Source organism: Lactuca virosa, chromosome 3 (genome assembly GCF_052849685.1).
Source record: "Lactuca virosa cultivar CGN04683 chromosome 3, Lactuca_virosa_CGN04683_v6, whole genome shotgun sequence".
Classification (NCBI taxonomy): domain Eukaryota; kingdom Viridiplantae; phylum Streptophyta; class Magnoliopsida; order Asterales; family Asteraceae; genus Lactuca; species Lactuca virosa.
Window position 1 is genome coordinate 50283999 of NC_136428.1, and position 20740 is coordinate 50304738.

A 20740-nucleotide genomic window follows, 5' to 3' on the forward strand; every position below is an offset into this window, starting at 1 on the left:
CGACCCACGGAACAATGAGGCAAAACTCACCTGAATCGAAGAACTCTTAAACACTGCGATATGATCCCTTTTCTGCACTGCTTGCACCTGCAAATCCACTAACACCAGAACTAGGTAGAATCTTAATTAATAGCCCAAAATCCTCAAGTTTGACCTAAAGTCAAACTTAGTCAAATAGTCAACGATTAACGAAACTCAAAGTCCAAGGATGGCTGGGTACACCCAGCATGCTCCATGTACGCCCAGCGTACGCGATTTGAGCCCCGTACACCAAGCGTACTCCCAGGTACGCCTAACATACGCTGGCTGATTCCAACATTCCATTAAGCACTTTATCCCTTAAGACCTTTTGTCCAGAGCTCAGTTCTAGGTTCGAATTAACACCCTAAATCATAAAGTTTACAAACTTATGATTTTCCATGGGTAGGAAGGGTCCAAATCCAAAACCCTAACTTATCATAAGATTCTAAGCTTCATAACACATGCATGAATGAAAGAACAAGACCAAGATCACATTTTTATGACTTAACACCCTCATATACACCTGGAAATGCACCTCAAAAGATCTGGTACAACCCACACTCAAACGGACCAATTTGTGGGACAAAAATGGATATAACTTTAACACCTTAAACTAGATCTAAGTAAACATTCACAAAGCTTCTAACTTTATACCTTTTGGAGATGAATGAGGGAGGAGAACTTCTAGATCCAAAGTTGCTTCAAGCTTCCAAGCTCTATCACCACCTTCTTCTTTCTTCAAAGGTACCATAAACGCACTCTTTGGCTTACAAGGCTCAAATTAAGGTTAGGGTTTCAAGGAAGGATGTTGGGAAAGGAAAGGGTTTGGGAAAGTTAAGGACCTTAAATAGGGCTCAAAACTCCGTAATTAGGGTTTAGGTTCTAGTCGCGTACGCCCAACGTACCAAATAGTACGCCTAGCATATGCTATTGAATGCGTGTCTTCGATATGCTGGTACGCCCAACGTACTATCCTTCTTCCGAAAAGCAACACACTTTCAAACTACTACAACTTCTTCGTTTCAACTCCGATTTTGGCGTTCTTTATATGCACAAAAAGGTATTGAAGAGCCCTAAAATATTATCTAGATATCTTGGACTAAAAACTTCTCAAACAAAAAATCCATATTTCATGCAAGAACCCGACCTATGAATTTTCCTTTTCTACCCTTCGACCCAATACATAGTTCAAGGGTTAAATCTCTTAACCATCACTACCTCCTTCCAAATGGTCTAAACTTTACCTTCGTAAGGCCCAAAGCCTTTACACAATCAAATTCCGACCTACAACCCTGAAATAAGAAATGAAAGGAAATAGGATGTTACAATTTACAAATGTCATTAGATAGTGCACATCATAACCTAGCCAAACTTTCTTTGAAATCATACTCTCGGTAAGCTTTTGTAGTCTCCCAAAACAAAATTTTGATTCTTTCTTGTTTCCTGATCTTTGTTTGCATATTCATCAACAAATGGCGACAATAGAGTCCATGATATGCGTCCGAGAACACAACTTGAATGATTATTTCAATAGAATTGGCTCTATCAGATATGATAGCCAAAGAGTTCATGTACCAAATACATTCTTTGAGTCTTAATAGAAACCATATCCATGAGTTCCCACTTTCTGTTTTTCCAACACCAAATTATATTTGAAGGATTTGGTTTTTATCGTCTACTGCTAGGAACATTGTGCTCGTGTATTTCCCTTTAAGATGTGTCCCGCTAATGATAATAATAGGACGCAAACTTGTTTGAAAAGCTCGAACCTACACAATAATTTAATATATTAGTCAATAAATTGAATACACGTGTAACAAGAATTCAAATAACTTATTATATAAGAAATATTACTGCACAACCGATAGCCACGAAGAAGTATTCAAATTTGTTGTCATAACTTGTCTTTATATGTGTAACGGTCTGTGAATTATTCCTCTCCAAGTTGTAAAAATATAAAGGAAGTCTTTCAAAGCTTTCTTCAGGGGTCCATCTCAACAGATTTAGAGCATACATTTTAGCACTTCATGCTTGCCAGTATAAAATATGTACACTAAGGCAGTTATTTAAAGTTCATTGGATTTGTTTTCCCTAATAACATATTACATGTACTATCAACTAGTATGCCCTTCAAGAAGTAACCCGATACTTTTTTGTTGTCTTGACGATGATGGGGGAAGGAGCTATGTGTTTGAGCAAGTGTGGTTATCTGATAGTTTAACCACTTGAAATGAATCGATATCTTTATCTTTTGTAGCCCGCAACCGCAATTTACAATTTTTCACAAAGCAAACAACTTCATACCTGTCTTTTGTAGATTTACTCACTCTAAGCCCTCAATAACACATTTGAATCTTAATTTAAGTTTAAGTTCTTCTTTGCTTTTAAAGAGTTGATACAACTTCACATAAGAAGAATAATTGTGGGATACAAGACCTTTATGCTTTTGTTGAGCTAATTCAAACAATGGTAAAGGTTTAGACATCACCTAATTCTTGGTTTGTGTTTTTAAAGAATAAAAAGAAAACAATAAGGATACTTTTCCTCTTGGGCTTTTAGTGGTTTTATGGGCTCAATTTCTTCCTCTTCAGATTCATTGTCATCCCCAAAAAAAGCAGTGAAACTCTGGAAATGTTCAACTCGTGTGGAATTATATTGTCATCATCAACCAACAACATTAGTTTTGCTTGGTCAAATACAGATTCATCAACATCAAATGACGACGGAGCAACATCAGCTGCAGTCTTACCTTTATACATATAATCATCCCCTTTTACAAGCTTATTGTAAGAATGAACATGATTAGTTGTCATAGGTAATAAATTACCAATTTGGTTACTTCCAGCACCGGAAGACCCATTGCCACAAGAATCATTATCCATGGGAAACCGATGAATACCATTTTCCATAACACTATTAACAACAAACAATTGTACCCTATTAGGAGACATACTACTAACAAAACTAAAAAAAATATCTGACATCACTATCGTCAAGAATCTGCATAACTATATTTGATCAAGAACATTAAAAAGGTAAACATATTTAATTAGTGTGTATCATGGACTTAGAAGTAGCCAATGTAATTAACCCACCAAAGTTGATATCACTGCTTATATTTACACCAAAACATGTGTAGTTTAGAACAATATACTACATAAATCCCTCGATATCCTGCCATTGCCATTCACTAGAAACTGAGACTAGAAAAAAAAATCTTTATACATATTCATTTTTGGAGTATATGAAAACTATCAAAATAGGGTTTCAATAAGGGAGAAATAAAGACAACAAAATGTACTGCTTGTGTAAGAACAAACAACATACATATACCCTAATTTTACCTCTTCGGAACACTATTATTGAATCCACCGTACATTTCAAAGTACTATCCAAAATACACTTTTCCAGTCCAGTATGTCAGATTTCAGACCTGATACATACCAACTATCAACTCTGAAATAAACATAATCATTTTGAAATACTATATTCTAGAGTAAATGGTCATTATATAAAAAATATAAAAAATTGATTATTATTATCAAATTATTCATTTATTACTCAATTTCCCAGTAAAACTAAAAAACCGAATATGTGAATAATACTTAATATTACAATAATCAGACAAAAAAAAACACATCAACAACCCAGCTATATATGAAAAACCCAAATTATTCATTACATTTAACACCTCCCCTGCCATAGTACCATACTACCATTCCCTTCCGTCAAAGCTATCAACCCATTTCACAGTCACATTCTGGACTGCCTGTCATTGTGAAATCATGACCAACAAATCCCCAATCTTCCCCATTCATGAGCCTCAACACTTCAGTGACTATGGCTTCGACCCTCAAATCGACTACTTTCAGGTTCCCCTTTCTCTTCATTACTTTCAACAATGGCACTCAAATCCTTGCTTAACAGTCTGTGTTCCAATTCGCAGGTGTTGGAAGAAGCCAGGAAGCATAAACGCGAAACCTACTCGTCCAGATCCGCCATTGACAATGTGCATTTCAAGCTTCAGAAACCCATCTCCAAAGACGACACCAGCAAGAAGATAAAAAAGACCCGTAAACGCTGGTGGTGGAAGAACGCCCTCCACTTCTTCAAACGCAAACGTACTTCCTCCTCCGACTCATCTTACAACAATCTCCACTGCGTCTACAGCGGCGGCGGCGGCGGAGGAGGAGGAGGAGTGCGTGCGGTGTCTGGACCGGTGTATTTGACGGATAGCAGAAACGGGTCTGCCACTCTTTACCACCGTACCTCCACCAGCCGGCCGTCGTCCGGACCACTCGCATCTACACGAAAAGGTGATATCGATATACCCTACATCAGTCTCACTGAACTCAACATGGATCAGACCCACAAGATCTCCGGCTCCGCCATGCCCATTTACTTGGTCACTTAACGACTTAAATTATTCAAGTATTCAATTGCATTTACTTTTTTTTACGCATTAAAAGAAATGATGAAAGGTAGTAAAGATTAGTTGGGAAAAATGTGTTCCTTTCTGGGTTCATTTATCTCTTTTGCAGAGATTCGCTTTACTGTTAATCGAACCCACGATTTGACCAATTCGTTTTTGACCAGTTTGTTTGGATAATTTCTTGGAAGAAGTGTGATGAATTGTATCCGTTGGTTTAAGTGATTACTATTTGTCCATACATGAATGAATGTTTAGTATCAGTGTGACTTCGATGGAATTTGGCAGAAAAATGGTGTGGACATTTCTTGATTTCTTCGTACCCTTACAAGAAACATGTTCGAAAGGAAAATTGAGGGGCCATTTAATTTTAGAGGAAGAGTAGGCATATGGTAGGGCTAATGTTCATCTTTTATTTCAAAACAATATCCACTTCTTCCTTTATTTTATTTTCCTTTTAACATATGTCACCCTATTAAATCTCCTAATTAATACATATTTTATTCTCTTTTTGTCACCTTATTATATCTTCTAATTAATACATGCCACTTGTCAACCTATTCATTCTCCATTTCAAATTTCAAAATTTAAATTTCTCACTTTAATTACATTAAAATAATAACATTAGAATAAAAATTAAAATAAAATTAATACAAATTATAAAATGATATAATTTCACATATTTATTTAAATAAATGATTTTAATTTTATATAACTAAAAAAATCTCTTAATTAATAATTTATTTAAAATAACTGATTAATAATTTTGAGTTTTATTATAAAAGTTTAATTAATTTTGTAACCGTGGTTCAACGAGTTATAAACTAGTATATTAATATTATTATCACTATGCAATTTAAAAGAAATGGAAAATAACATAAAAACCCTTAAATTTGTGTTAACCAATAAAAAAGCTAAAAAAGTAAAATCACCGAGTTCGTATAAAAATTATGGGATAAAACTGGAAAAAAAACATATTTAAAGTAATTTTTTTTCAAACTTAAAAGTTTTCATGTGAGTTTCACTTTAAGGAAACTTGAAAACTAAAGAAACACGTAAAAAAGATAAAATAGAAAGTTTAATGAAAATTAAGATAAAACTAATGAAATGATGTAAACTTAAGGTGACGTTTGGTTTGCAAAATGTTTTTGAAGGAATTGAAATCTGCTAAGGAAATGGAATCTGTCAGGAATTGCAATCCAATTCCATATTCTGTTTGGTTGTTTGTGTTAAGAGATGAGCACATGATGAGCACATCTTATATTTTATCAATCCTCTCACGCCACATATGTATTGTATCTAGTCAATTCTTGTTGTTAGTCCTCCTTATTTATCTCACAATTAGCTGTAGCATCGATATATATACACCTTTGTATATCCTCCTGTAACTTACTTTTGATATATACAAGATACTCTTTCCATATCCTCTTCTTTACTTATATGGTATCAGAGCTTGACTCGGCACATACCACACCAGAAAACTCACCTCCTCCCTCTCCAAAACACATGGGAATCAATGATGACACCTCTTCTTCTCTTATCGTCAATACCACACTCAAAGACATCACTATTGTTAATTTTCCCAGCAACCCTAAAACTCACATCCACCAATTATCTTGGATGGAAGACTCAGATCGAAGCTCTACTACATGGCCTAGATCTATATCAATTTATCGACGGCTCACACCCTGCACCTGCACCAACAACTGCCGCTGATGGAACAAAAACCCCCTACACAGACTATCAGAAGTGCTTCAGGCAAGATCGACTTCTTTTCGGTGCCCTAGTCGAAACTCTTTCTCCTGAAATCGTACCACTGGTAACAAATGCATCTTCTTCCCGCGAAGCCTGGCAAACCCTAGCCAGTACGTATGTCTCTCCATCAAGAGGACATATCAAACAACTCCAACATCGACTAAAACAACTCACCAAAACTTCCAACCAAACCATCACTCAGTATATGCAAAGCGTCAAAACAGTGGTTGATGAACTTGCTATCCTTGGGAAGAAGCTCGATCAGGAGGACATCACGGATGCAGTTGTCAATGGGCTTGATCAAACAACTTACAAGCCCATCCTTGATGCTCTTCATGCAAGAGACTTACCCATATCCTTCATTGAACTACATGAAAAACTAATAAATCATGAATTGTTTATTGCTCAACAGGTTTCAAATGTTGATATCCATCAACCTGCTACTGTTTTCTATTCAAACCATCAGACCACTAAGAAAACATGGCCTCCTCGACAACCAACCACCACTCCTGGCTTGCTTCCTACACCCTCAAAACAACCTAATCAAGCCTCCTCAACCACTGGACATCGTCCATTCTTGGGTAAATGCCAATGGTGCCATAATAAGGGTCATTCTCTTAGTAATTGTTTCACTTTTAAGAAGGTTTTTCCAGCAGAATCTGTACCACCCCCTAACCGAAACCTGCAGGTTAAAAACGCACAGGCACACATGATGATTCCACATCAATCATCACCCTCCAACACTACCAACTGGCTTTTTGACAGTGGTGCCAGTTTTCATGCCACCAATGACCTTAACAACTTGTCAATCCATGCACCATATGATGGAACAGAGGAATTAGTTATCGGTGATGGTTCGTGTCTACAAATCTCTCATATTGGCTCAGTTATTATCCAAACACCACACACAGAACTTATACTCAAACATGTCCTATATGTTCCTACTCTTTCTCAAAATATCATATCTATTTCTCGTTTATGTGCTGATAACAAATTTTTAATAGAATTCTATTCCTTTGTTTTTGTCATAAAGGATCTGTCATCCAAGATTCCACTCTTCAAGGGAACCGCAGTCAAGGGAATGTATAAACTCAAATCTGCTATAAAGCCTCAAATCTTTGCCATGAATCGCATCACTCCAACCACATGGCATCATCGATTGGGGCATCCTAAAAATAAAGTTTTTAAGCAATTGTCATCTGTTCTTTCTTTCAATTCCAGTTGTTCTGGTCATTGTAACTCATGTTCTATTAATAAGAGTCACAAATTACCTTTCATGAAACATCTCTTACCTCACATGCTCCACTAGATCTTATTTTCTCAGATGTCTGGTGCTCTCCAGTTCAATCCTATGATCATTATAAGTATTACATCATTTTTGTTGACCATTTCAGCAAATATACATGGTTGTATCCCATGAAAAAGAAATCAGATTCGCTATCTATCTTCACTCGTTTCCAATCACTTGTTGAAAATTTCTTCAACAAAAAGACCAAACAGTTTTTCTCAGAAAATGGTGGTGAATTTTTAAAACTTCAATCCCACCTTTCTTCCTCAGGAATTACTCACCTCACTTCACCGCCTCATACTCCAGAACACAGCGGATATGCCGAAAGACGACATAGGCATATTGTAGAAACAGGACTTGCATTGCTTTCTCATGCAAACATCCCAAATACCTTCTGGCCATTCGCCTTCACCACAACAGTCTATTTAATTAATCAGCTGCCCACCTCAACCCTCCACAACTTATGCCCTTTTCGTTGCCTCTTTCAAAAGGATCCCAACTATTCCAAACTAAAAAGTTTTGGTTGTTTATGCTATCCATGGTTAAGACCTTACTCACCACACAAATTACATCCAAGATCCACCCCTTGTATTTTCGTGGGATATTCCCCCACCCAAAGTGCCTACTATGCCTTTGACCCGATCTCTTCCAAATTATACACCTCCAGACACGTTGTCTTTGTAGAAACAGAATTTCCATATGCTAAACTCACCTCTACTATCACCTCTTCCTCTCTAACAAATTTGGATGATTGGCTACCACTTACCTTACCGGTTCTCACCTCATCTTCCTCAAGTACTGCTACCACCACTGAACCAAATACACCCACATCTCCTCAGTCCTATGATTCCGTAGCCTCCATCTCAGACGACTCTCCCTCACCACCTCCTGCCAATAACCCAACCAAACCAAACACAAGAAATAATCCTAAACCAAACCCACGATATTTCAATTCAGATTTCCTCTTATACACTGCATCTCCCTCTTACCCCACTGAACCCACAACAATAACACAAGCACTCAAACACCCCTCTTGGAGAACCGCTATGCAGGAAGAGTTTGATGCTCTTCAACGCAACCAAACCTGGTCACTAGTTCCATCTTCAGAAGCGCCAAACTTAATTGGTTGCAAATGGGTCTATAGAACAAAATACAAGTCAGATGGTTCTATAGACATACTCAAAGCCCGCCTTGTTGCCAAGGGCTTCAACCAAAGTCCAGGCATTGATTACAAAGAAACCTTCAGTAGTCCTCACTCTAGCCACTTCTCACAACTGGCCTCTCAGACAACTAGATATCAACAATGCTTTTCGACAAGGAAATCTTCATGAAAATGTTTACATGACTCAACCACCTGGATTTGCTAATCCATCTTTCCAAACCATGTTTGCAAATTAAATAAAGCAATTTATGGCCTCCGACAGGCTTCGCGAGCTTGGTATGACGAACTTAAATCCTATCTACTTACTCTTGGGTTCAAACCAACTATCTCTGATCCCTCCCTTTTTATTCTTTAAACACCTACCATTTATATCCTTGTTCTAGTCTATGTTGATGACATTATAGTCATTGGTCCCTCTCCCTCTCATCTATCTCAATTCATTAAACACCTTGCAGCAAAATTCCCCCTAAAAGATCTTGGATCTCTCTCTTATTTCCTAGGAGTCGATGTCATTCCACACAACAATGGTATCCTTCTATCCTAACGCAAGTATATCTTAGATATCATAGACCGAGCAAATATGAGAGATTGTAAACCAACACCAACTCCGATAATTACATCACCTCCTCTTACACTTCGTGGTGGCACTCCTCATTCATCACCCAAAGATTATCGGACACTGGTTGGTGCTTTGCAATACTTGTCTTTAACAAGACCGGATATCTCCTTTACTGCTAATCGGCTGTCTCAATTCATGCATGCACCAACCTCACTCCATTGGACAGCTCTAAAACACTTACTCCGGTACCTTCATGGTACTCTACATCATGGTATATTTTTCAATTGCAGGTCTCCAACCACATTACATGCTTTTAATGATGCAGACTGGGCCGGAGACAAAGACAATTACCGAAGTACCAATGTATACATAGTTTATATTGGATCTAATCCTATTTCCTGGAGCTCAAAAAGACAAAGTACACTTGCAAGGAGTTCAACTGAGGCTGAGTTCAGGGCTGTTGCCTCTGCCACTACCGAAGTGCAATGGATCAGTTCACTTTTGAGTGAACTTGGTTTCACCTCTGCAACCACTCCAACCATTTACTGTGACAACTTAAGTGCAACTTCTTACTCAGCAAATCCGGTATTTCACTCACGTATGAAACATCTAGCTTTAGATTTTCATTTTGTCCGAGAAAAGATTCACCAAGGAACCCTGCGAGTTCAGCACATTTCTGGAGATGACCAGTTAGCAGATGCTCTAACCAAAGCACTACCACGACCACGTCTCCATTACTTATTATCCAAGATTGGACTTCTTTCTGCATCGTCCATCTTGAGGGGGCATGTTAAGAGATGAGCACGTGATGAGCACATCTTATATTTTATCTAGAATCCTCTCACGCCACATATGTATTGTATCTAGTCAATTCTTGTTGTTAGTCCTCCTTATTTATCTCACAATTAGGTGTAGCATCGATATATATACACCTTTGTATATCCTCCTGTAACTTACTTTTGATATATACAAGATACTCTTTCCATATCCTCTGCTTTACTTATAGTTTGGTTGGCAGGAATGCAATTTGAATCCAATTTCATATTATGTTTGGCTGGCAGAAAATGGAACTGAAATAATATAAAATGACAAAATTGACATTTTTTTGCATATTTTTACTTTGTTTTATAACTTATATGCAAAAATATATTATATAAATTATAAAATTAGTAAATGATGGTGATGGTGGCAGTGATGTCGACAGTGACAATAGTGGTGATGATGGCGACATAGGTGATGGTGGGTAGTGGCGGTAGTAATTGTGATGGTGGCGGTCAGTGGTGGAGGTGGAAATGGTTGTATTAACGGTGGTGGTGGTGGTGGCGGAGGTGATGGCGGTGATGGTATGGTCGCGGTGGTGAGTGGTGGTGGAGGTGGAAGGTAGTGTGGTGGTATAGGTGGTGACGGTGGTGGTGGTGGGTGGTTGTGGCGGTGGTGGTGGTGGTAGAGGTGGTGTGTAGCGGGTGAAAGCTTGAACCAAACAAAGGAAAATGATGGAATTAGATTTCAATTTCTTCTAATTCCAATGGATTCCAGCGAACCAAACGACACGTAAGAGTTTTTATGCCATTTTTCTTGTTAAAATTAGGACAAGTTAGACACTATATGAAAAATGCTGCTTCATTTCATTTTTGATACTGATATATATGCAATTTTTTTTATTATTCTATAAATAAAGAAAACATGGACCCTTAAAGAAGAATCCGTTGGGACACCAAGCCTTGGATAAACCTTTTGAAAGATATGGTTAACGGGAATCGTCAACTAACTGAATGCTTTTGGAGTCGGATTTTGAGAGTTTTTCACAACAAATTAGGGGTAGGGGTGTTTAACAATCAAAATGTCCATCAATTGAACTCAAAGTAGATGCATGCGGGTATTAATAAGTTCCAAGTTATTTACCAATCCTCCAAGCGGTCAATCAAAAGCAACAAATATATTTCAGGCGAGACATATTGAATACATATACATTTACATGAAAGTCTTAAACCACATGTCGTCATGGGGAGTTGAATTTGATGCAAGAAAGATGTAGAGATGAGTATATGCATATATGCGTAGTGTCGCATGATCATTTGTAAAGATCAGTGTTGGTTGCGGTCCGAGCATGCAAGAGTGAAGTTGGGAAAAAATATGGTTGGGAATGAATTATTATTTTTTATGTAATTTTTAGTTAGAGGTGTTTATTTATTTATTTATTTATTTTTAATTTTTCTAGCGTAGTAGTTTTTCTTTATTAATGAATGTTTCTATGTAATAGTTTTTGTATTTTTAATTAGCTCTTATTGATTTTAATTATTTTGGTTTAGGATTAAGGGAAGTTAGGAAAAGACGGTAAAACAATTATATATATATATATATATATATATATATATATATATATATATATATATATATATATATATATATATATATATATATATATATATATATATACAAACACCCCGTTCCCGAGTTCAACTTAACGAGAGAAAGAAAAGGAAATGGGTGGAAATATGAAGAAAATAAAAAAAATTGGTGTTCCCGAGTTTCATTAAAAGAAGGAAGTGGAAAAAAGTGAATGGAAATGGGAGAATCACTTTCCCTCCTAACTTTCCTTCCGATTTGGGATGATTTGGAAAGAAAGAACTAAATAATTCATGTTCCTTCCACTTCTCTCTAACTCGGGAACACAAAAGAAAATTTTGTGTTCCTTTCTTTTCTCTTTTTTTCTCTCATGATTTTCTTTTCTTTTCTTTTCTTTTCTTTTGTTAAACTCGAGAACGAGACGTGAAGGACATGAGAAGTTTCGACAGGAAACTTCTCTCATTTATAATTTTACCACTTTATTATTATTTTTTTACAATTTTGCCACTAAAGTTTCAACAAATTTTTCCTCTTTATAATTTTGCCACTTTATTTTTAATTCATTATATTTTTGTCACTAAACTTTCACTTTTACTTATTTACAACCATTTTTCTTTACTTATTTATAATTTTGCCACTAAAGTTTCAACAAACTTTTCTTCTATATAATTTTGCCACTTTATTTTTGATTCTTTATATTTTTGCCACAAAACTTTCACTTTTATTTCTTTACGACCATTTTTCTTTATTTTTTTATCATTTTTGTCTACCGTATTCTTCTATCTTTTATTTTTTTTCTCTAAAAAGATTCAGTTGTGACTTTTCTCATTCGTTTTTTATATTTTCTCAAAAGTGCTCCGTTTCTTTAATCCGTTTACAGTTTTGTCTCCCATTTTTCAACATTATTCTATTTTGATACTTTTTTTTCTTCTATTATCAACCCAAACTTTTTAACATTCAGACTTTCGTCACATATTTTCTAAAAAGTTGTCAAATTCAATCAATTGTCTTTATTCTTTGTAATTTTCGTCTATTATATATTCTTCTACCCTTTATTTTACTTTTTTCTAAAAAGAATGATCCGTGCAAGTCACGGCCTTTTCCTAATTGAAATATAAAGATCATGTAGCTTCAAAAAGGACAAATAATCCAAAAATAGATATCCATCACATTAACGGTAATTGTGTAAAAAAAATTTAAACAAACACAAGGCGCCGCGCCTTAAGCATATCCATGTTATCATAAATTGCCAACTCGTGGCTGTGACCTACAAACTAGAAAGTGTGACTAAAATTTGAAAAAGATCAAGAATGATTTGATTGAACCAAAAAAAATCCGTAATAGCTTCTTGAAGAAAGAGAACCTGCTACAATCCTAATTTGACCCTTGGTATGAAAATAAGCATAAAATATCATTGCCATAACAAACACAATATTTTGATCACTTATTAGGCCATCCAGTATTGTATGTCACAAGCCACAAACCACTTTAGCCTTCACCTCAGCCTCAATCACCACCATCTTCTTCCACACCAACAATGATATACATATAATGACCAGTGGCGGACGTAGAACGTTTTAGTAGGGGTGTCACTCGTACTTCAAGTCGGTGCACCTAATAATTTTTTTTTTACACTACGTGCCGGAAATTGAGCAGTGGCCCGAGACCCCCCGGGCTCCACTAAGGTCCGCCCCTGATAACGACTACGACTACCACGACACATGAAAAAGAAAGGAAAGAAAGATCATTTGGCGTTGTCACATCACATGTGGTTTGTGTTGGTGACCACAATCCAACACACCCACGTGGCCATGATGAACCTTATAGAAACCATTTTACAACGCGGTAACCGGATGAGAAGACCAAAACTAAAAAGATGAGATAGTCTAAAGGGTTGGAGTAAAAGAATCGTTTTATACAAAAAAAAAATAGTATTTTATTTTTGAGTTAACCATTTTAAAAAAGAGTGATTGTATTTTCACCCATCTTATAATAATTGTAATAAAAAAAACTTTTTATGTCCACTCAAATTAAACATGAGTTTTTTATAATAATGATTGTAATGAGTATTTGTTTTATAGCATTGTAGTTATTATATAGATAAGGAACAATATATAAACCTATTATAACAATATGTTCTTGATTCTTTTATTTACAAACTCAAAAGGTACATTCATAAAATTTGGTATTTGTACTTATATAGAACAAAAATTAATCTAATTAAACTAATTAACATAAATGTGTTTTGGATTGGAGCGTTCAACATCATTAAAAGCCAACATTATACTTGGAACCACACAACAATCCATAGAATATATTTTCACATTACACACACATACATCACGGTCAAGGTCGGCCTTAAGGGAGTGCAAAGTGTACGGCCGCCTAGGACCCTGAAAAAAATAAGGCCCGAGTATTATCTTTATTATATATTTTATATTTAGTTAAATAAAAAAGTATTAAATTTTCTACATAAAACTGTTCTCGTTCAGTTGTATGGGGACGTTTAATCACCCGACTGTTCGATTCCTAGTGTTTGATCTTTACTAGGGATGAACATAACCAGATATCCGTCTATTTTAGCTGGAACTGGAACCGCTCCCAGAAACCGACAGTTCTTAAGTTTTTGGTATTGGAACCGAAACCGCCTACACTAGTTCCTAGAAAATTGGAACCGCTCCCAGAACTGGTTCTTGTTCCGGGTACTCGACTTCTTGAGTATTAAAACTTGTTATTTTATACATGTCATGTAAATTATGTAAATTAACCTATACAAACAATACAAGTACAAGATATAAAACCAAAACATTTGCAAAACTTGATCTTTTAAATAACAAGCTATTAAAACATTTACCACTTTTAAATAACACAATAGCAAGAGCCAACAACAAACTACAAACTATAAAATAGCAACATGAGACTGAAATTGTAATTAATAAAAGCAAAAACGACAACAATAAAAACAACACAAACAACAATAGTATCAACAACAACAAAACAACAACACAAATCAGCAACACATAACAACAAAAACAACAACATCAAAAAACAGCAACAACAACAATCAGTAGCAGCAAAAATAGCAAAAACAGCAACAACAAAAGCAGCAACAACAACAATTACTTATTCCCTCGTAAGAGATCTTCCATATTAAGACCAGTTTCTGAAATGAAATTAAGCATAAAAAGTCAAATTAGAAGCATTGAAGCATGGTTTGGTATTTAGTAATGGTTGAAATGAAAAAACTTACATGCCAACTAGCAAGGGCTCTACATAAGAAAACAAGTGAACTTAAAGCCCCACAAAACAAATAAATCACCTCTGGGTGTTAAAAGGATTGGGACTAAGCATGATATTAATGTCATCACCATTTGAGAAATTTGTTGGTTAACCTAAAGCAATTTAAATTGCAAGTTTAATTAGAATCAATTTTTTTAAAAGATATCTCATATTTGGTAATGCACCTTGATTGCTAGCTCCCCAATAGCCCAACATGCATTATTTGCCACAAAATGGTTTCCTTCAGCTTAGGTGTATTATGCAAGATGTGTAAATTGGTAATTAAAAAAAAAAGACATTTGACATTTGTAAAAAAGATATCGACATTTTTCACCATACCAGTTGCTTATCAGCAACCTCAAGAAACTCAACTAGGGTTTAAGGAAACTGATTTAAGCATTTACTCATCATACTAATTAAAACTAAAAAAAAACATTCGAAATACCGGGTAAATCCTTAACCCTCCCCCCTCTTACTAAGACTACAGAATGTTCTTGTGAATTATGGCCAATACCGGGTATATAAGCAGTGATTTCAAATCCAGAGGTTAATCGTACTCTGGCAACTTTACGTAAGGCAGAGTTTGGTTTTTTTGGGGTGATAGTGGAAAAGTTGACAGATAAGTCACCCTTACTGCCACTCTACAGAACCAATCAATAATAATAGTTGACAAATAAATGAAAACGAAGTGAAATCACAAGAATAACATACGTTTTCCACCGCCGAAGACCATATGAACAAGCTTTTCTATGCCGAAGAGATGGAACACGTTTGATTTGATAGATGAAAGCTTACTATCATCATTGGAATCTGAAGAAATAGAAGAAAATGATGAATTCTTGTGATCGTGTATCTTCTCCATCAGAGATTCATCCTTCGAATCCTCGTAATCTGACATGATTTCCTTACGAGATACGATGTACGAAATCGACTGGAACTCCATCTATTTCTAATCGACGTAGTATTTCTGGTTAACTGGTAATGTGAGGGACGATTGGTCTGATTTCTGAATATGACGAGAAGAAGAGATTGCAGGGTAAAAGATAGTGTCGGCGTTTTTGGTAAGAATGAATCGACAAATGAAAATTGTCAAAAAAGTCCAATATTTTTTAAAAAGTTTTCCTTTAGTCTAAAAAAAAAATTGTGAATAGAAAAGTTCCAATTATTTGATTTCACACGATAATATGTCATTTCCTGTTAAAAGAAAAAGAAAGATTTTTTTTTTGTTAATTTGAGCCAAAATGAATAAATCGAGACTTTTATGTTCAAATTTTTTTTTTTTGACTAAAGTGAAAATTTATTGGAACTTTCTGACAATTTCCCGACAAAACCCTAAAAGAGACCAAGGTGGAAGTTCCTTTTATTTTTTTAAAAACAAATTTGCCAATATATAAATAATTTAATATATATTTTTTTTAGAAAAAAAAGGCGGGTACCCGTCGGTATTGGTTCCAGGTACCCGGTAGTGGAACCAGAACCCGCGAGTATCCAGCGGATATCGGTTTTGTAAAAATGAGAATTGGAACCGGAACCGCTTTAGGCGGTTTTGAAACTTTAGGAACCGGAACCGGAACTGCTTAAAGCAGTTCCGATTCCAGAACCGCCAGTTTCGAGACGGTTCCGGTTCCGAAAGCAAGTAACTGTTTCCAGTGCTCATCCCTAAGACTACTAGGTGTGGGCAACATGTTACCACACCCAAAAGGTGCAACGTAAGCATCCTACTCATACATGGGTGTTATAACACCCAATGTGGAAATGAGCAACATCTAATAACATGTGATAACACCAATTATTTTCTATTTTATTTTTTAATTTCTTTTTGATGTTTTTCTTTTCTATATTTTGAATTTGTTTTTTTTAATTTATATCATAAAATAATTATATTTATAATATAAATTAAAAATAACATATGAAAAGTAAAAATAAAATTTTAATAAATCTTAAATTAAAAGCAACATTAAAAAAATTACAACAAAAGACAAAAACATTAAAAACCTAAAAAAATGATAAAACCTACATTTTTTGACCTAAAACTATTCATCTTCATCTTTGTGACCAACATAGATGTAATCCGCCAAGTCTTCACGGAGTTGCTTGTGTTTTCGTTGATCTTGAATATCAACCACTCTATGTAAATATTCTGATGTCCCTGGTTGAAATTGTACATGTCTATGTTCCGTAGGCGAATACGTTGCAATATTGCGTCCTTTATCTTCGACAACCATGTTATGCATTATGATACATGCATACATGATATCTCGTAGAGTATCTAACTCATAAGGTCTCGCCGCATGTTCAACTATGTGCCATTTTGATTTCAAAACCCCAAAAGCACGTTCAATTTCCTTACGTGCTCATTCTTGTCGTCTCTTGAAATATTTGTCTCTTGGGTCTATTGGGTGTCGAAACGCCTTCACAAACGTGGAATATTGTGGGTATTTTCCATCTGTAAGGTAATACCCAAACTTATATTCATTTTCATTCACCGTGAAAGGAGCATCCGGGGCTTTTCCTGCCAAAAGATCGTCAAATATTGATGATTGATCGAGAACGTTGACGTCGTTGTTAGAACCCGCAACCCCGAAAAAAGCATGTCAAATCCATAAATCTTGTGAAACAACAGCCTCTAATACCAACGAAGGCGCTCCATGATGACCGCTCAAATACTGGCCTTTCCACGCCATGGGGCAGTTTCTCCATTTCCAGTGTGTGTAGTCAATGCTCCCTAGCATATCCGGAAAACCATTTCTTTCTTCATGCGCCGCATATAGTTGTTGTATATCATGCAACGAAGGTTTGCGCAAGTATTGGTCACCGAAGGTTTCGACAACACCTATTGCCAATAAATACAAACTTTCTCATGCGGTCCTCTAAGACATTCTCATATAATCGTCAATAGAATCGGGCGACTCCCCCATTGCCATAAGTTTAATTGCAGCAACACATTTCTGCAACCCTGTGAAGCCTCGTTTACCTCTAGCATCATATCACAATTGGAAAAATTCATACCTAAATATATATTAAACATGTAAAAATTGTATTTATTTTATCTAAAAGTGACATTTATAAATTAGAAAATTTGAAACAAACGTTAACTAAATATATATTAAACATGTAAAATTTGTATTTATTTTATCTAAAAGTGACATTTTATAAATTATAAAAGTTGAAACAAACGATACCTTGCTTCCATGGCGCTGACTATCCTTTCAAACACATTTTTTCGCAAACGAAACCTTCTTTTGAAATCGTTTGGCTGGTAGACACAATTTTCCGCAAAGTAATCGTTAACTAGCCGTCTATGCTCTTCCTCATGATCTCTATTTAACGCCGCACATCGCGTGACTAGTGGAGCTGGATCTGACAGTAGTAGTCTGGCTGTATAATACCGGTACATCATACCCACGAACATATCGTCTTCATCGTTATCATCGTTGTACGGATGAGCCGGATCAAAACGATCCATATTTTGGTTTTGAATTATTGAAAGAAGTATGTAGTTGAGAGAAATTTATGTTTTTTGTAGTTAACATTGATATAAATTGTACGTATTTATAGTGTAAATAAAATTTGTTTTTTTTAATAGGTGACCGTTTAAAAACGGTCGAAATTGTGACCGTTTGAAGAAAAAAATGTGCAATAACTCGCCTTACCTCCCATGTTCACGATTACGTATTGTAACATAACACCTAATAACGGCAAGGGGGCGGTGTTCCTCCCGTTATGACGCTGTTATTAGGCTGCCACATCAGATAACACCATAAAGACGTTGCCCACACCTGTCTCTCTACTCTTTATGTACGTTTTGTTTTTTGCAAAATAAACTATTTTTATAATATAAATTTAATTGACATTTTCTTCTTTGCGATGGATGCTTTGTGTACACTTTTTTCCTTTACAATTTACAAACTATTTTTGAACATATATTTAACTTGCACTTTTTTTAAACTTCTTTTCTGAGGCTTTTTTCAACGCTAATTGTTTTTCTAATACAAATTTAATTCATTTGCCTTCAATCCTAACTTTTTTGTGAGCTTGCATTCAATAAAATAAAAAATTAAATAACAATAAGAATTTATAAATTTTATAGGGTTTTTACTACAAAATAAAAAGTTAAAATTTATATTTTATTGAGTTTTTTAATAACATATACGGTGAAAATTTAATAACGATATTATATTGGAATTTATAAAAATAAATTGAGTTACATGAAAGAGTTACATGTGAGGTGTGAGACCGCATGTCATGTCTGAATTTAATTTTTGCATATTAGAAAATTTTCGTTGCTAATTCGTCGCCAATCTATTGCTAACTCGTCAAGTGGTTTCTGTTACTAAATATCTTCTTTGATTATGTGTAAATAAATAGTTTTTTTTTTTTTTTTTTTTTTGTTAATAATACTACATACTAAATTACTAATATAATTAATGACGGTTTATTAGATATCAAATTTTATATGTTTATACAAAAAATATATTTAGGCTCATTTTTTTTCCGTATAGGACCGTCAAAATCATTGGACCGGCCCTAACAACATCCAAGAAGTCATAACCAATGGAAAAGATATGCCACAACATGGTAGCAGTCAACATAACAAACATACATATAAAGAGCTCGTCATAGGCCCTAACCGTCCTTTTAATCCAAGGGTCTAGAGCTCTGGTATACCTGGCAACACCAAATTCTTTACCTTGCCTTCGCATTTATACCATTTAACGTGTCGTGACACCCGATCTTCGTGGCTATGGTGATACCACTGGGGCTCTGCCTCCGACCTCACCTAGTTTAACACTCTTCATGTAGTTGGAGACCCAATGACACACATCACCACCACGTCCCCAACAAGGACAAGGTGTTTGTGGGTGCAACAATTGCTTAAGTTTTGTGTCTTTATCGATCGATTAAGTAAAAACATGGTGAATATGGGTGTTACTTTCAATCCAAGAAATTTTAAGGTCAGACCTAATCATCCATGCATTCTTATATTAAAAACAATTGACATGACTAAATATGAATATAAAATTATTTTGTAAATTTAGTGTAGACCTAGGCACCTAGCTAGGTTGTTTACAACCCACTCTATTTTATTAGCGGAAACAGCTCTCATGATTTTGATACAAAATTAATGAGTTCTTTGCAAAATTGGGTGAAACGCATCTCTTCTTTCTTCACGTTAAAATTCTAAATGAGTTTCTATGTAAAATATGGTTTCACCATAATTTTTTTTTTGATCGTTTCACCATAAACTTGCTTTTCATCCGAGCGGAATACATGATGATTAAAGTTAGGAGACCAAAAGCCCAAAACTAAAAGTTTTTTTCTATACTAATTATATTAGGGTATAAAAGATAAAGCATTAAAAAGTTAGTGGTTTTGGGCCGTCACCCAACTATCCTTATTATTGGGCTTGCCCTGTCACAATGTCGCCCTACACACCTTTAATTCCTTTTTCCCATGATCACTATTTAAGCCCATATGTTAATCACATACGTTCCAGTTATAATTAAATTGAGCCCAACAATCAAGACCATTAGATTAAGCCATCCATCCAAAATTGCCATATCCTTTAAAAATCCTAGCCCATTGCCCCATTCTATGCTTTTCTCTATCGAGCTCTTGTTTTTCCACTGAGCTATAATTATTAATTAACAATGGTTGGTGACAACTTTTAAAGCCACGAACCCCTCCAGATACCGACAAGCCCTACGACATCATTAAAATTTTGAATCTTTCATCCTTCTCACTGTCAATCTTCAAGAAAATAGTTACATTAAATAAGAATAATAGTAACAAATATATGTTATCGGTTCGAACATATGGTTAAAATATAAAACTAACTGTAACTATATAGTTTTTGTTTTTAAGAAAACTCCAAACACATTGAAATCTAATAATTTGCAA

The 20740-nt window shown here is 35.3% G+C and overlaps 2 protein-coding genes and 1 long non-coding RNA gene across 3 annotated transcripts; 1 reads left to right on the top strand and 2 right to left on the bottom strand.

Annotated features, from left to right (window-relative positions):
• The first annotated feature begins 3687 nt into the window (after nt 1-3687).
• On the top strand, nt 3688-4691 carry LOC145165647 (uncharacterized). The gene is made up of 2 exons (XM_079084427.1): nt 3688-3893; nt 3968-4691. Exons 1-2 carry the CDS (start codon nt 3807-3809, stop codon nt 4433-4435), a joined length of 555 nt encoding a protein of 184 aa, XP_078940553.1. The 5' UTR covers nt 3688-3806; the 3' UTR covers nt 4436-4691.
• A 9748-nt stretch (nt 4692-14439) lies between these two features.
• LOC145165648 (uncharacterized) lies at nt 14440-15919 on the bottom strand. The gene is made up of 2 exons (XR_013740176.1): nt 15551-15919; nt 14440-14723 (listed from the first exon to the last, which is right to left on the bottom strand). It is a non-coding gene; the product is annotated as an uncharacterized LOC145165648 (long non-coding RNA).
• A 1790-nt stretch (nt 15920-17709) lies between these two features.
• On the bottom strand, nt 17710-18305 carry LOC145163493 (uncharacterized). Its single transcript, XM_079082333.1, has 2 exons — nt 18022-18305; nt 17710-17815 (listed from the first exon to the last, which is right to left on the bottom strand). The coding sequence occupies exons 1-2, from the start codon at nt 18303-18305 to the stop codon at nt 17710-17712; spliced, it is 390 nt and encodes a 129-aa protein (XP_078938459.1).
• Nucleotides 18306-20740: the final 2435 nt, after the last annotated feature.

Excerpts from the sequence above, each read along its gene's own strand:
- LOC145165647 (XM_079084427.1), top strand. The coding sequence starts at position 3,807 with ATGACCAACAAATCCCCAATCTTCCCCATTCATGAGCCTCAACACTTC. Across the intron at positions 3,894-3,967 it reads CTCAAATCGACTACTTTCAG|GTGTTGGAAGAAGCCAGGAA; the intron begins GTTCCCCTTTCT and ends TCCAATTCGCAG.
- LOC145163493 (XM_079082333.1), bottom strand. The coding sequence starts at position 18,305 with ATGGATCGTTTTGATCCGGCTCATCCGTACAACGATGATAACGATGAA. Across the intron at positions 17,816-18,021 it reads GTCAGCGCCATGGAAGCAAG|AGGTAAACGAGGCTTCACAG; the intron begins GTATCGTTTGTT and ends ATATGATGCTAG.